Genomic DNA, 15913 nt, shown 5'->3' on the forward strand with positions numbered 1-15913 from the left:
ACTTTGATATAGTGGTTCTCAATTGATGATCACTAGGATAGCTGAGAGTAATCGGTTTTTTGGGCAATTATTTACATAATTTCCCGGGTTCCCATCCTTCCCCCTAGGCATCCCTAAGGAGAATAACCCTCTAAGGGTGGGGGGCCCTATGTACAGCGGGGCGCAAAAGTATTCGGACACCGTTTAAAAATGGACCAAGTTTTTTGAGAAGCCCCCTCCCGAAAAATTTCAATTAATATCCCGAGTGTACCATTTTATGAAAATGGCAAATAAAAGATAATTGGCCGGGCATATTTAAAAATTTCACGAGACAGCTATTTCGAGTGGTCGTGCGACTGTTCGCTGACAATAAGAGAGAGACAATAAACGTGAATTAATCGTAGATGTCTGTTAATCATTCAAATTAATCCTCTTTCTATCTAGATTCCATGCAATGCGATAGGACGCTTAAGCATAAATCCTCGAGGCTTAACAAGAAATTCATGGTCAGCCAAGAGTGTCCCACTTTCCGTCAATGTTCCAGGCACATACGCGGCGACGTTTTATCTGTCGCGCACGTGTGGGCGTGCACGGGGCATAACACTGAACATTCCCCGGTAAGCGCAACGACGCGCAGCGTGCTACTTCGGTGAACAAAGATGCAAATTCCAGTATACATATACGTAGAGCGTATAATATTCAGCATGGTGATCCTAAAAGAGAGGTAAAACGAGACGAAGGATGGGAATAATAAGCCTACTCGGTTGGTTATACGAAACCTTGCCGTACTCGCGCGAGCAAAGGAAACTTTGCAATTATAATTTGCCGACCAACAACGTTCCCTCGACCAGCGTCAATTGTTGTATAGATAAGATATTGAACAAGTAACTGCTAGCTATTTCAATTTACGTAAGAATCAATCGTTCTAAAGAGATCTTGCAACGGGTTGTTCATTTTTAACCGGTAGTCCCATAGTAGGGAGTTTTTGATATTTTTAGCGATTACGAGAGGATCGCCCACCTCTCAGTGTCAATACATTCGGAGGTTACATCGTTACTACATCTGGTAAGGGGAGCAAACACTGTTCCCAACTAATTATCTTAAAACGTTCCACACTTAAAATCGTACAGTCAGATCGATCCCTTATCGAGCTGGGCGTTGGCGTATGGAAACGATAATATGACGAATTACCAATATTCGTATAAGTCCATCATCCGTGTAACGTGGTATTTGAATAAAACAACGGCGCGGTAATAAGCGTGGAACGCCTTGATACGTACCAAGTACCTGTTGGACGGTACTTGCTTATTTATCAATACAAGTCGCGTTCACTTAACCGTGGCGTAATGAACAATAACCTGAACGAAATTTAATCCTTCCAGGACGATAACCCACATCGTGCATTGGTATCATTCGATCGAGTTTTAAAAACGCCGGTGTAATATCGAACCGAAATGATTCATCCGGAACATAAAGATGCAACGATGCACCTGAGCGCATCTTACCAAACCGCGCTAAAAATACAACTTTCTCAATACGATTGTCAGATAATCAAAGAACGACACTATTTTCCAAACCCATCGAGATAACAGGGGATTACATAAATTTTGAAACGATTATATCGACACGCCTTATACTCGTCGTTGCTCGATTTTAATCACTCATGATTTTAATCACTCATCCCACGAGGGATTTTTGAAACTAAACTCCGCAGTTAAGCTGGTTAAGCTATGGTCCTTGTTAGTACAAGGAGCTTACCTGGAACGGAGATCCTCGCGACACAATTCCCTCAGGATCTCCTCGAGAACACTACACACTCCCTACGGACTTCCGTGTAGACAATCCTGGAGTCACTTAACAGGAATGACGTAAACACAGTGACACGGGATCACGAATTGATAGGCTCGCGTACTGCGTGAACGGGTCCGGTGCCATTCGTACGACGGCAGCTAATGGTACCGAGACGATACCCGTAACGATCGTTAAGGACAAACTTAATAATAGTAGCCGGATATTTGCTGCAGATCGCGAGTCGTCCAATTGGCCGGTCGGAGACGAATTCATGACTACTAGCCACTTTGCGAATATATTGTTCAACGCCGAGCCAAAATCGTCGGGAAACAAGTATATTCGTTTCGCGACCGAACAAAGACACCATATGGACGTTTATATTCTTTGATAAACACTAAGTGAATCAGAATTTTCGCCGAGAGGTCATTGGACATAATTTGCAGTCGGTAATCAAGATTTCTGCACGACGCACCAGGTGCGTCGCGTAAAAATCCTGTTATCCTTATCGATGCTCAAAAAGCGAGATAAGAGGAAAATGAATTTTATAACTATCGTTTAGTATTAAGAAGTAATTATGATGTAATTAGAAATTATATATTATATCGATAGAAGTCATCGAACTTGGTGCGTTACTTTCCACTTGCACGTTGCTTAAGTGAGAGTCAGAAAATTATATTTACATGCAAAATTTCATAAATAATGGAAAATTCTTACGTAAAAAAAAAAGAATAATAATAAATTACGAGTTTCAAGTTTTGCGTCTATGTAATGTATATGCGTCAGATTGAATTTCGAGACTTTCAGCTTTCGAGAGTGAAAGATATTATCTTACTGCTTGATAATGCGCAATGAAATGAAAACAATCACTCTTAGCAAAGAATTCTGTCAACTCGAGGAAACGTAATCAAGATCGGAGACAGGAAGTGTCGTATTGTGTAAGTTCAATTGCGAAAAGGATAATACAGTTACACATGTATAATTGTATACATTTGGAAAAGAAATTATAGTTATAAAATTATTAAAGTTAAAGAATTGTTAACACACATATGCCTCTGTATGAAAACTGAAAGCTCAACATAAATACATATGTCAAACCATTACAGTATCAGGATTACTATATTGCAGTAGCGAACGTTAGTTTCCCTTTTTGTTTATATAACAGCGTAACATTATGCATGACATATCTTCGGTAGCGGTATACAACGTACAATTTCTTAAAAACTTACTCCTCTTCAACGAAATATCAAACCGAATCAGTTGTTACTTAACGCGCCAATTATGCAATGCAGAATTGCATTACAAGTGACATTTTCACTCATAATATCAATGATCTTAAACTCTTTTATCGAGCAGCGGTGTAATGCGATAAAATTACGAGAAATAAGGTATTATATATTAAGAAATTACGTACCAAGGACCTAACCTAAATTCTAACCCGTGCCATTTTAAGGAATTCACTTACCCCTTCGCGATTTGGCGCCAGGATACCTCACAGCCTTTCCCTCAACTGTCGCTTGTCCAGATTCGTACAAAATGTCTTCGCATCTAACGTTCACCGATCCACTCCTTGGTCGACATTCTTGTTCTCGTTGTGTGTTCTTTAGAACGTTGAATAAACACGCGGTAATTCGTTCCTGCCGAATTGCGCGTCCAAGATTGACTCGTATTTAAACTAACACTCATCACAACACGAACCGTTCCAACACGAGCGACAACGTTCACTGAACAACAGCAACAGCGGTGTCACCACGGATGAGATATAGGATAGACTGATCACTTTGCAGGAGTTCGGCTCACCCAAACTGAAATACCGACAATTTCGAAAGTCTTCTCTGAGCAGACTCGTTGCGCACTCTACCGACTTATAAACTATTCGTTTATTCACTTTGCTGCGGTCGATAAGGTAGTTGTGCCATGCATGCTTTACCGAGGTATGGTAAGAGCAGAGCCGGTAAAACAGACAACTGTTATACCAACCGTGGAAACCTAGCTTTACCTTGGGGTACCGCATACCCCAAAAATGGCATCCCATCGGTAACAAAGGCATGTCCAGTCTTACTGGCAAAAATATACGAATAGGAGTAATAATACCATGTGGAATTTACTGGTTAAAGATTTTTAAACTGTCAGACAAGACACTGAATATATTATCATTGTTAAAAGTTGTTTCAAATTGTTAACATGGTTCGAAAGAAACGAGGCAAGTTCCTATACTACAACCTAAACCATTTATACTAGAAAGGAAAGCAATTATTTTATTAAATGCATTCTATTCCTTTTTAGAATTTGAGCAAAGTAAAGAGGAACGTATGGTTATGACTATAGGGGAGATTATCCAGGAACTTTTGAAAGCACATCAAGCAAACAGAGATGTTGATTTAAATAAATTAAAAACTAAAATTGCTTCCAAGTATGGCTTAGAATCCTCACCTAGATTAGTTGATATCATATCAGCTGTACCTAGTGATGCAAGAAGTATACTGGTACCAAAATTAAAAGCAAAACCTATTAGGACTGCTAGTGGAGTTAGTATTCTAAAGTATTATGTAGTTAAGAATATTATTATAATTACCATATATTCAAAAGTATGGTTTTCAAATTACAACAGATAGCTGTTGTGGCTGTAATGTGCAAGCCACATAGATGCCCTCACATCAATATGACAGGGAATGTTTGTGTATATTGTCCTGGTGGACCTGACTCTGATTTTGAATATTCTACTCAATCTTATACTGGTTATGAACCAACATCAATGAGAGCCATACGTGCAAGGTACAATCCATTTCTACAAACCAGACATCGTGTTGAACAGGTAGAACCAATCAGCAATTAAATGTCTTTGCAGAACCAAAATTGTACTAAATAATAAATGAAAAATATTCCAGTTGAAGCAATTAGGACACAGTGTAGACAAAATTGAATTTATTGTTATGGGAGGAACCTTCATGGCTTTGCCAGAAGATTACAGAGACTATTTCATTCGAAATTTACACGACGCATTGTCTGGCCATGTCAGCAGCAATGTTGATGAAGCGGTAAAATATTCCGAACGAAGTCGAACGAAATGTATTGGAATCACTATAGAAACTAGACCTGACTATTGTCTTAAAAAGCACCTATCCGATATGTTACGTTACGGGTATGTAGACCGTAATATTATTTATGAAACGAATCTTGTATTTGAGGAGAAAAATTTTGATGTAGGTGTACCCGTTTAGAAGTTGGAGTACAGTCGGTATACGAAGATGTGGCACGAGATACTAACAGAGGACATACTGTTCGCGCAGTATGCGAGAGCTTCCAATTATCAAAGGATGCTGGTTTCAAAGTAATAGCACACATGATGCCTGATTTACCAAATGTTGATATTGAAAGAGATGTTAATCAATTTATTGTAAGACAAATTTCTTAGTAAATTACCTGGGAGATTTTTAAGATCTTTCATTTCAAAGTTTGTTTTGTCTTAGGAATTTTTTGAAAATCCTGCTTTCAGAGCAGACGGATTAAAAATTTATCCTACTCTCGTTATACGAGGTACGGGTTTGTACGAATTATGGAAAACTGGAAGGTATAAAAGTTATTCACCAAGTGTATTGGTGGATCTTATAGCGCGAATTTTGGCTCTGATACCACCTTGGACTCGTGTATATCGTGTACAAAGAGATATACCTATGCCTTTAGTCAGGTAATATTAATTAGAGTACATACATGTATGTTACTTCCACTTTATAACATTCTTATTTTGCTCAAACCTAATTGTTAATATATAGCTCGGGTGTAGAACATGGAAATTTGCGTGAATTAGCATTGGCAAGAATGAAAGACTTGGGAACTGATTGTCGAGATGTTAGAACTCGTGAAGTGGGAATCCAAGAAATACACCATAAAATACAACCTTACGAAGTGGAACTTATACGTCGCGATTATGTTGCTAATTGTGGATGGGAAACATTTTTGTCGTACGAAGATCCAACGCAAGATATTTTAGTTGGATTATTGAGATTGAGGAAATGTTCCAATGAGACGTTTAGGTAAAACAGCAACTAATGAAAAAATTAAAAGTAAAAGACAATTATATCAGTCGAGTGTATTTTACAGACCAGAACTTAAAGATAGATGCTCGATAGTGAGAGAACTTCACGTTTATGGCAGCGTCGTTCCTGTAAATGCCCGTGATCCTACAAAGTTTCAGCATCAAGGCTTTGGAATGTTATTAATGGAAGAAGCTGAACGGATAGCCAGAGAAGAACATCAATCACACAAAATAGCTGTTATATCAGGTATGAATTTTAATGAAACTAATCATTCCCTAGTCATTGATATATTCATATCTTTTTAGGCGTTGGAACAAGAAACTATTACAGAAAAATGGGTTACGAATTGGATGGTCCATATATGTCCAAAATGCTTATAGATTGCAAATAAATGCCTACTAGTTCATGTAATAAAAACAGTGTAATTATTTTCTCAACTTCTATCTAAGGAAACGAAATCTGTAATTACATTTAAATTAAAGTCTTGTACAAGTGTTTTATATCTGTCTTTGTTTCTTTATCCACGTAGACATTGAAAATACCGACAAAATTTCCATGATATAAAAGATGGTCGTGCTTGACATATTCTCGATAGATGTCTCTATAAGTTGGCCGCTATATTGATCAAGTTAAATTTTCTAAGGACGCATGTTGATAAGATCGCGTATTTGTCGACTGTATAAGAAATTTGTTACGATATCAACATCCGTCGGGAGAATTTTTGTGAGGTTCACCATCGCGCGCCATTGTACGATCGTAATTTTTCGTTTATGACGTCATTTGTGAATTACACAAGCGTCATCGCTCAATCTGTTGTGGAAAATTTCATCGAATTCATGGCAGCACCGACTAACTCTGTTTTTCCTAATAAAAATTAAAACGGCGGATTTTTCAACCATATTGTACCGTTCAGTGAACGTTCCCTACAGTGGTTTCGTTCCCCCGAGAATCCCGTTTGAACGAAGTGAGCAATTCTATTTGCCTATATTTTTCCGTGATCATCTTCATGCAAATCTATATTTGTTATACCAAGCGATTCTAACTGTATTGTTAAGCGGTTTTTCTTTTATTTTTGTATTTTAATAACGCTATACTATACCCTTTGATGATTCGGCAAATAGTTTCTGTATTTTTCGAGAATGACAACTTGACCGCGAGATGAACCGACGAATTTCATTCGATCTTTTGGCATTATCGAGTTTCCCGATCTAGTTTAGACACGTTTAAACATCGCTCTGAGTTTAAAAAAGTTCCGTTCTTTTACGAGCAATAACAAGCATTTCGTTGACAGTTTAATGTTTACACTTGATGCCATTTTTTTTAACGTCAGTCACCAACACATTATCATAAGTTACTTGCTCTTTTTTTTTTAATACACCTATGTTAGGAAATATGTAAAATACTTAATGCTTATAAAGAAAAATGATTTTAAAATAAATTTAAGGATATTTTATAGTTCTATGTTTACATAGTTTATAAGGAACTAAATAATGAATAATTTTGCAGGTTTAATTATCGCTTTTGGCTGTAACTTGGCAACTTGCTGAAATGTCGATGCAACAGTTTTGTTTACGATGGAACAACCATCAGCCAAACTTTATTTCTGTATTTTCAAGTCTGTTGAACAATGAAACATTGGTAGACGTAACATTGGCTGCTGAAGGAAGACACCTACAGGCACACAAAGTTGTATTGTCTGCCTGCAGCACATATTTCCAATCATTGTTTACTGTGAATCCATGTCAGCATCCGATCGTCATATTGAAGGATGTAAAATTTTCTGATTTAAAAATCATGGTTGACTTTATGTACTATGGTGAGGTGAACATATCACAGGATCAATTACCATCAATTATAAAGGTACATAGATACTAATAAAAATTTCTATATTTGAAGAAGTATTGCTAATCAAATTCTATTTATCATTTCCTACCATAGACTGCAGAGAGTTTGAAAATAAAAGGACTGGCAGAAATGCATACTGCTTCTTTAACCAAATGGCCGAGTGGTAGCAGCGAGCCTGGAGGAGGAGATCGCGGCGAATCTTGTTCACCTAGTCCATCTCCGTTATCACCTTCTTTTAGAAGGAAAAGGTTAAGGAAATCATCCACAGGCTCAACATCTGGGTCTGGTGACAAACCAGAAGAGATGAATGAAATCACTTTAGTCGCTACCAATATCGTAAAACCAGAACCATTAATAGTGTCCCAAGAAAGCGGAGAGAGTCTAAGAAGACCGATAAATACTAGTACCGAATCTCAAGGAAGCATAGATGAAGATCAGATATCAATTGTAAGCAAAATTCCACTATAGCGATGCTTTTAACTGTATTGTAGCTTCTTTTGCGATACCACGATGTTAAGGGAGGGATTTTAGTAAAATTTATTTCAGATGAGTAACATGGAAAACAGTTCCGCAACAACGCCAGCACAAAGCGATGGATCTTTACAAGACGTGAGTCAACAATCAGGAGGAAATGTGGCGCAAAGTTCGCTTTCTTCGCAACCACCTGCGCATCAAGGTAAGTAATTGTTTACCGTGCGTTTAGTTGATCTACATACTGAAGTGCAATATATATAAAAATTAGTAGCAGGAAAAAGTATTGAAATCAATTTCAGGTAGCAGTTTCTTTAAGGAAGCACATGTAATAATACAGAGTATTTATGGAATTATAATTTGCTGATAGAACAGTCTTTTGATTGTACTATAAAAGAATTTTCAATACTACTGTAATTTTTATCACACCAATTTTAGAAACCCTACCTTTCTTATTTGTGCACAAACGGCAATAATTTAATTTGAAACATGCATGATGTCTTTCTCTCACACAGTTACCCTGCTAGTTTCGTAGTTGAGCGCGATCTATAGCAAGTGTGGTGGGTATTGAAAGTGCATGTCGACAAGTGAAATTTATACACATTATATGCTGGCACAGATGCGTTTAAATGTACTGCACAAGGAAAATCAACAGACGTTTGACATGAAAATAGAGCGAAAATTGAGGAAAAAGTGAAAATTAGTAGTGTAAAGTTTCAATTAAGGCTAGTCTCATTCATAAAATTCACCATGGTACACAGATACATAGCACACAATGTATAAAAAAAAAAAGAAAAAAAAATAGAAAAATGTTCTTTTAGAGGACAGTCAAATTGGGTCTTTAACATTGTTGAGTGTGTATGTGTGCCTTGCTCTGTCCTTTAATTTGGTGAAGTGGTACACACTTGTTTTCCTGTACTTCAAATAAATAAATAAATAAATGAATAAATAATGTGCTTTAAAATGTATCTGTGCCATGCCATAAGATTCTGCTCTTAATATTCCCATATATATATATACATATCATTATTTTCACAGACCTTTTTTACAAATACTTCTTCATTCTTTTCTGCTTAAAGCTTAGCATTGTTTTGTTTTTCTTTTCACACACAGTAGCATTTCATATGGATTAGATAATTTTTTTTTTCAATTCTATAATTTTACTTCTACTAAATAATTATTGCCGAATTGCCTTTTTAATTTCTAATAAATAATATCACCTACTTATTATGCGACACAAATATTTAATTTCACTTTGCCTAACTCTGTTGAATAGTTCTGTTATTTAAGAGAGATAAGGTGTTTCATTGAAAAAAAAAAAAAGTACATCTCATACACGTAATTAGTTAAAAAGAAAAGACATCTATAGTCTGTATGAAACTAATTCCTGTGCTCTGACCAAAGTATGAACCGGTCTGTTCCACAGGATTGCAATGGACTATTATGGAGCATACATATCCACGTTTCGCTCTGTCCTCGTGTCAAACGAATCTGTCGATCCAAGCGTCATCAGCTTTTACCACGCCCGAAATAACAGCCTCCTCGGCGATCAGCGATCAGTACTCTGGTACCAGCACGACTGGTTCCAGTTGCGCCCTGACGAATTACCCGAACTCCTCCCACGGGACGTTGCAGCACGCGTCGTCGGGCGGCCCTTCACCGTCGTCACAGTGTCCCAGTAACTGCCAGAGTCCTTGTGCCAGCCCGCAGACCGCAATTAAGAGGAAAAGGTCAACGAATCCGCAGGCGGATGAGAACTTTATCAGGGCGTTAGACGCAGTACGTTACGGTGGTATAGGGTTCTGTAAAGCGGCACGTATGTTCGGCGTGAACAATCGAACACTTTGGCTCGAGTATAAAAAGCGTGGTTACCCGAACAATCGGCCGAGCTTGAAGTCAAGGGTCAAGCAAGAAGTGAATTCCTCACCGCCCCCAGCCCAGTCGGCGCAACCGGTTAATTCGCAGAGCCCTACGCCAATGGGACCTCCCACTACACCGCATAGTACACACAATACCCACAGCACGCATACCATGCTGACCACTCATAGTCCTCATACAATGTTAAGTGGTTACATCGATAGCAGGCATACAGATTATGCGTTGCCAAGTACCACGATGCCGATCAATTTACACGGTGTCAATTACAACGCGATGTGAACCGGCCACGATCAGCCGCAGGTGGCTAATTGTATAGACGAGCTTGAAAAGTATTAGATCTATGTGTCTGCGAGGCTGAGTTACACGGCTGGATACTCGTTCGTCGTATGGAAGAGAAGGATTCGAGTACACTTGGGTACAAGTTAGACTCTCCTTGCTTCAAAGTTAACATAGGGGAAGGAGGTTCTCCCAAAGTTCTTCCAAAGTGCCTCCACCCTCTAAGCTTACACTTATTGTTAGTCAGAGGGAGTCTACGTTGCACCAGAGTGTACTTTGCAAGCTTGTGGTATGATACAGAGATCTCTAGTTAAAAGGGGACATTATAAAATGTTGTATTTTATACTTTGCAGAGTTTCTTTTTTATAATAGGGTACACCTATGTAAATGTTGTACAGCTAAGAGCTCGTGGACTGTCAATTTTATTTCATTCTTGTGTAGACAGCTGGTTACCTGTTTCTATACTTCCTCTGACAATTTTTTATGTCTTCGTTAAAATTAGAAGCTCTTACGAGTTCTTAGCGTACAACAGCAATGCATTTGTGTTAATAGTAACGTCCAGTACTGGATACTTCGGCAGATGGATATAAGTTCCGGAATAGGTTCCTTTAGTTTAAACGATATCGTTTGAAAATTGAAATTAACACCATGTGATAGGGAACACGGTGGTGACCGTGCGACGCGAACGAATATATTTGCTTGTTTGTGATTTCAAATATTTATAGACATTGATCATTTTTTTTTAATTTTTTTAATCGATTTTAACGAGGATAGTCGATATGTAATCTAAAGTTGGTGCAATAATCGGCCCTTTGCGTGCACAAAGTGCCGCGGATAGTGAAACTATTTTACTTTACCAACTTTAGTCCGTACACAACGTCGTATAAACTTTTGTACATAGTGAATAAAGTAGCGGTACGATATACTTACTAGTTAAATATAAAAAAAAAAACAATATATCAATGTGTATTTGCACAGCAAAGTGATCGAGGTCAATACATGTATTACAACCAATTGTTGGATATTGAACTTGTATGAAATTTGGTATTGGTATTTTTTACATGGGGTGTATTATAAAATTTTCTTGAAATTTCTACACTTTGACCATGTATTTATTTATTAAGAATTTTATTAGTGTAGGAAGCATTTTAATTGAATACTTTTTATCTTAATCGTTCTCTGGAATTGTAATACACCCTATATACAGATGCAACAAACTACAGGGTATAATATAAACGCGCAGATTCATATTAGTTAAAAGTGTAGAATCCCAGTTTTAATTTCTTGATAATCATGGAAAAGCGAAGCATCGTTTTAACATAATTACTTCTATCGTTTATACGTGTAATATTAATTTGTACTAAAGTATTTTTCTATTCTATCCATTAATCTACGAAGGAAAAACAATAAAGTAATGCATGTATTGAGATAGAGTTACGATAAGAAAACCTATCATTGTCTATAAGAGAATTTATTTTTTAATTTTATTTTAATTAATGATTTGAAAGATATTTAGAACACGATTTTATTCTTTTATCCCGCGTAATAATGAAAAATATCCAACCCATTGTTATCCTTGTTCTTTTGTTTTTTTAAAAAATATTTGTACAAAACGATAGATATAAATATAGGATGTTAAAAAAAAAAAATGTTGATAGCAATGTATACTCTTACACACTGATATTTCATCCCCGAAAGTAAGAGGGAGGAAATAAAAAGAAATGAATTTAAATTACTATCGAATTTTATAATGCAGAGGATCGAGTTTTAATGTGTCAGTGTTATGTATAACGCCTGTAATAAATCACGTGAAGGAAGAATATTATTTAAACTTATTTCTGGTCAATTTTATCGAGACTTTTTCATTTAAACGATACATCTGTGCCCGCATATTAAACGTTATAAATTCTCTGTTCTCACAAATAATTTAATTTGCCAAAAGAATCATAGAAGAAACTAACAATCTCCTGCACGTTAAAATCCTCCCTTTGCCAATCTATGATTTTTCTAATTCAGAATGTTCACCCCCAGCTATGCATCTTTCAATTGCAGTACCCTGCAGGCAAACAGGAGTGAAGAGGTGTCGTCTGTTGACCCGTCAGCCCCGTGTGAAGAAGGAGCCGAATCACCTGTCACCAGATAGCGAGACGTCCCCGCACATCGTGCCATCGTCGGGGCACACTACGCCCACCCTGACTCTACCGCAGAGTTCGAGAACATTGGAGGAGACACGAATCTGTCCGTCGCCACCGCAATCGATGCCGGTGAACCAAGCTAGTAGCCTGTTGACGGTCTCGACCTCGACGAACCTGTTGACCGTGCCTCAACCATCCTACCTGATGAAACAACACTCTCATCCGATCCTATCTAGTCAACAACAGTCTACCAGCGGTAATTACTGGATTCACAGGCAGCATTCGAATCCAGAGCTACCCGGGAGGACCATCAGCCCCTCCATAGTAGTGGAACCTGCGCCTGTCGTCAAAAAGGAAGAGGACAGCTCGGAGGAGCCTAACATCATCACTGACACCGGAGGTTCGACCTCTGGACTCAGAGTGAAGACCTCGGAACTTAGAAGAAGCTCCTCCTCTCCTCAGGTATGGAATACGGTTATGAAAGAGGTGCAGGTATTAAATCTGGTACTTCTTATTCTTCTCCAACACTAAAGTTATTTTAAATTTCTTACAGACTCCAATTAGGGAATCAAGGGAAAGCACAGGGGATCAACGTCTAGGACACTGTCCAGTGTTACGTCTAGGTCCAGCACTGAGCTGTAACCACTGTTGGAAGACCACAGACTCTCATGGCAGGACACTACGAAGGAAAACAAAGTACCATTGTCCAGAGTGCCAGTCCAACCTCTGCCTGGTACCCTGTTTTCAAGAATACCACGAACAACGTCGAGAGCTGAAGCTGAAACCTCTACCGAAAACCAGTTCCGTCTAATGCGTCCCTGTTTTGTAAATCTTGTTTTATCAATCCTGAACACACACATGCTTCGAATGTGTGAGAGAAAAGAGTATTGATCATTGATCGACTCTGTTGAGACTCTATGGTGTCTTTTTAAGGTGCTCGTAGGCCTTGATTGTGAAAGATACTTGTAATGAAATTGATTTTGGAAATTTTAAGAGACCAGTCGATGGATAAGTCTCTGAGGATCGGTATCTTCGATAAGAGCTGATTGTCGTTTGCCTTACCAGATGATATTTTCAGAAACGAAGATGAATTGACTAGATAACGAAAGTTCCTAAGGATATTAGCAAATTGACACCAAAAATAATTGTATATTATTCATTTGTCTATGATTCGAGGTACCCGCTTGCGAATCAGTTCCGAGTTGCAATTATTTTTTAATGGTGTACCGAAATCTTTTAATTATTTATTTCTTTTGTTAACTCGAACTGACGTTTCCGAGGAACCTCTTTCCATAATTGTTGAATAAATGAAATCGTTGTAATGTTCTTCGTTGGGGGTGTAAACGATACATGGAATAATAAACAAATGAAGAAGCATATTGCTAGCCTTACAGTTTCAGAGAAGAATTTTCCAAGGAGCAAATATTGTATGTTTGAGGGAAACCTGGAGGTCCTTTGAGGATATTGAGCGCGGCAAATATTAAGACCGAAGGACGAGGGGTTGGTTTTCTTAGAACTGAAACGAAGCCACGGTGAAATATTCGTCAGAGGAGCGTCATATTTTTCCTCCAACGAATTAACCACGTATTTGACTTTATTTCTGGCTACGGTTTTCCATTTCCAACTGTCGAATCGTCCTTATATTAAATGTAAAGGAGGGTGCAATATATAGAATTGAATTTTATTTAACGACAGATTTTTCGAGGAGAAGAAATACGAGTGAACAGAACGTTTTATGTAAATCTAATTATCCAAAAGAAAGTAAAGATAACAGATTATTTGTAACGATCTTTAAAGTACTGCAAACAAAAGTCTTTTAACAGGAAATAAAGTCATTGAAACAGCTGATCCTCTGAAGTTACTTTGAGCAGTGTAATTAACATCTTTATCTTATGAAATCTCATTGGAATTGTTTAACGATCATAAAACGTTCTATATTCTCGTACAATATGTACTTGTTGTTTATAGTCTGTCTAAAATGAATTAATTGCTTAAGGAAGAAAGCTTTTACGTATAATGACGTTAAGCCATTCATTAATTTTCGACAGATTATATTATTGTATCTATAAAACGATTAATGTATTTCTATACGCGTGTAAATAACCGTATCGCTTGGATGTACATATTTTTATCGACTTCCGGTTTCGACGGAAGCCTCGAATGAATATTGATAAAGAAGATCCGCATTTTTGATATTACACAATGTGACGACAGTCTCCATCGGAGATACGTGTATTTTATGCATTTACTCGGCCAGAGGAGTTTGGAATGATTGTCCTCTTTTTTTTAAAGCAACGAATAAAAGAGGCTAGAGAATATAGTTTTCTATAGACGAAGAAACGTTGTCTTTAATTTTTGGACTTTGTCGAAGATAAGAAGTATTTTGCACCTGTTTGCAAGATTTTATTACAGAGATGATAGATATATGTATATGTATATTTGTTAAAAAAATGAAAAAGAAAAAAATTCAGAAGCTGAAATTTTTGAGAAACGATGAATCGTCTTTCATCGACCCGAGAGGAATACCTTTTCGTTCCGAATCAAGGGACTTCGTAATGTCCTATACCCTGAGGAAGAGCTTAGCACCCAGAAGATGTATTTTTTCTCCCATCGAGTCCGTGTTTCTGAACGATACGTTCCCCAGTCACATAATCGCGCACCTCGATGATAAACACGAGAGGATGTAGCATACATGCAATATATATTTTTTGTCAGCGAACATACTGTAACGACAGTTGTATGGAGTAATTACATTTTATGTAAACCTAGAATAAGATTCATAAGTGAACGAAATAAAAGAACGTGATCTAATATTATCTTGTCAAATATTTCACCTACCAAACGAATCCTAAAAAGAAAAATTCTAACAATTGGCAGACCTCAATTGTTCTATAGGTCCTCGATGGAAACTAATTGCAATTTTCAATAATAATAAGTCGAAGAGTCTTTATGGAAGCTTTAACGATCTTATCCCAAAGGGATAGTGTATTTTTTTTTTCTGATACGTAGAACAAGAGGGTCAGCCGTTTTGTTTCTTGCGTTGCAAGCTGACGCCAGTGGAGGTGGCGTGTACCCCGTTGGACATAACGCGACAAAGGAAGGAGAGACCGTCATCTTGGATCCCCCAAAAGCCACGGCGATATTGTACGTGCAGCCGCTGCCCTGTCACAGCTGGTTCCCTCGTCTCGTTTCCTATCCAAGGATATCTCGATCCTCGAACGGAAAGTCACGGATTAATCGTTTCCCACCCTTGCCACCCTCAGCTTTGCGACCATCGAACCATTGGGGCGGTTCATCTCGTTAGGGTGACGTTTAAATCACATTATGCAGAGTGATCGGTTTACCGATTATTCGAGCTGAAACAACATGCTTTTCATATCGCGACACGATCTGCTTGTTGTTTTGATCGTTTCGGTGGTATTGGTCTCTGATTTTTAGAGAAGAGATAATTAGATAATTACAACCCTTACAACATGAACCCTTGATATTTATAAAGAAGCATAT

General features: G+C 37.7%; 3 protein-coding genes across 7 annotated transcripts in view; 2 read left to right on the plus strand and 1 right to left on the minus strand.

Moving 5' to 3' along the window:
- The window catches only part of LOC114878030 (TBC1 domain family member 1), a 23955-nt gene extending 20431 nt beyond the window's left edge, over positions 1–3524 (minus strand). Inside the window, exon 1 of one of the 2 annotated variants that reach the window (XM_029191376.2) lies at positions 3233–3524. The gene's annotated coding sequence lies outside the window, so the exon portion shown is untranslated. Of the gene's footprint in view, positions 1–1737; positions 2021–3232 lie in introns of those variants that run through there. The other variant, XM_029191377.2, reaches the window with a different exon arrangement.
- Positions 3525–3803: 279 nt separating this feature from the next.
- On the plus strand, positions 3804–6304 carry LOC114878032 (elongator complex protein 3). Its single transcript, XM_029191380.2, has 9 exons — positions 3804–3970; positions 4054–4295; positions 4379–4582; positions 4656–4909; positions 4975–5164; positions 5238–5455; positions 5541–5801; positions 5869–6050; positions 6110–6304. The coding sequence occupies exons 1-9, from the start codon at positions 3952–3954 to the stop codon at positions 6193–6195; spliced, it is 1656 nt and encodes a 551-aa protein (XP_029047213.1). The 5' UTR covers positions 3804–3951; the 3' UTR covers positions 6196–6304.
- Positions 6305–6422: 118 nt separating this feature from the next.
- Positions 6423–15220, plus strand: LOC114878033 (longitudinals lacking protein, isoforms H/M/V). 4 transcript variants are annotated; one of them, XM_046288243.1, is made up of 6 exons: positions 6423–6768; positions 7311–7664; positions 7743–8096; positions 8196–8325; positions 12306–12871; positions 12963–15220. In XM_046288243.1, exons 2-6 carry the CDS (start codon positions 7353–7355, stop codon positions 13218–13220), a joined length of 1620 nt encoding a protein of 539 aa, XP_046144199.1. In that variant the 5' UTR covers positions 6423–6768; positions 7311–7352; the 3' UTR covers positions 13221–15220. The 4 variants fall into 4 exon arrangements, with proteins under 4 accessions (XP_046144199.1, XP_046144201.1, XP_046144202.1 ...); XM_046288245.1 differs by having other exon boundaries at positions 12327–12871; XM_046288244.1 differs by lacking the exon at positions 6423–6768 and adding an exon at positions 6798–7129.
- The last annotated feature ends 693 nt before the right edge of the window (positions 15221–15913 follow it).

The sequence above is a fragment of the Osmia bicornis genome, chromosome 12 (genome assembly GCF_907164935.1).
Source record: "Osmia bicornis bicornis chromosome 12, iOsmBic2.1, whole genome shotgun sequence".
Classification (NCBI taxonomy): Eukaryota; Metazoa; Arthropoda; class Insecta; order Hymenoptera; family Megachilidae; genus Osmia; species Osmia bicornis.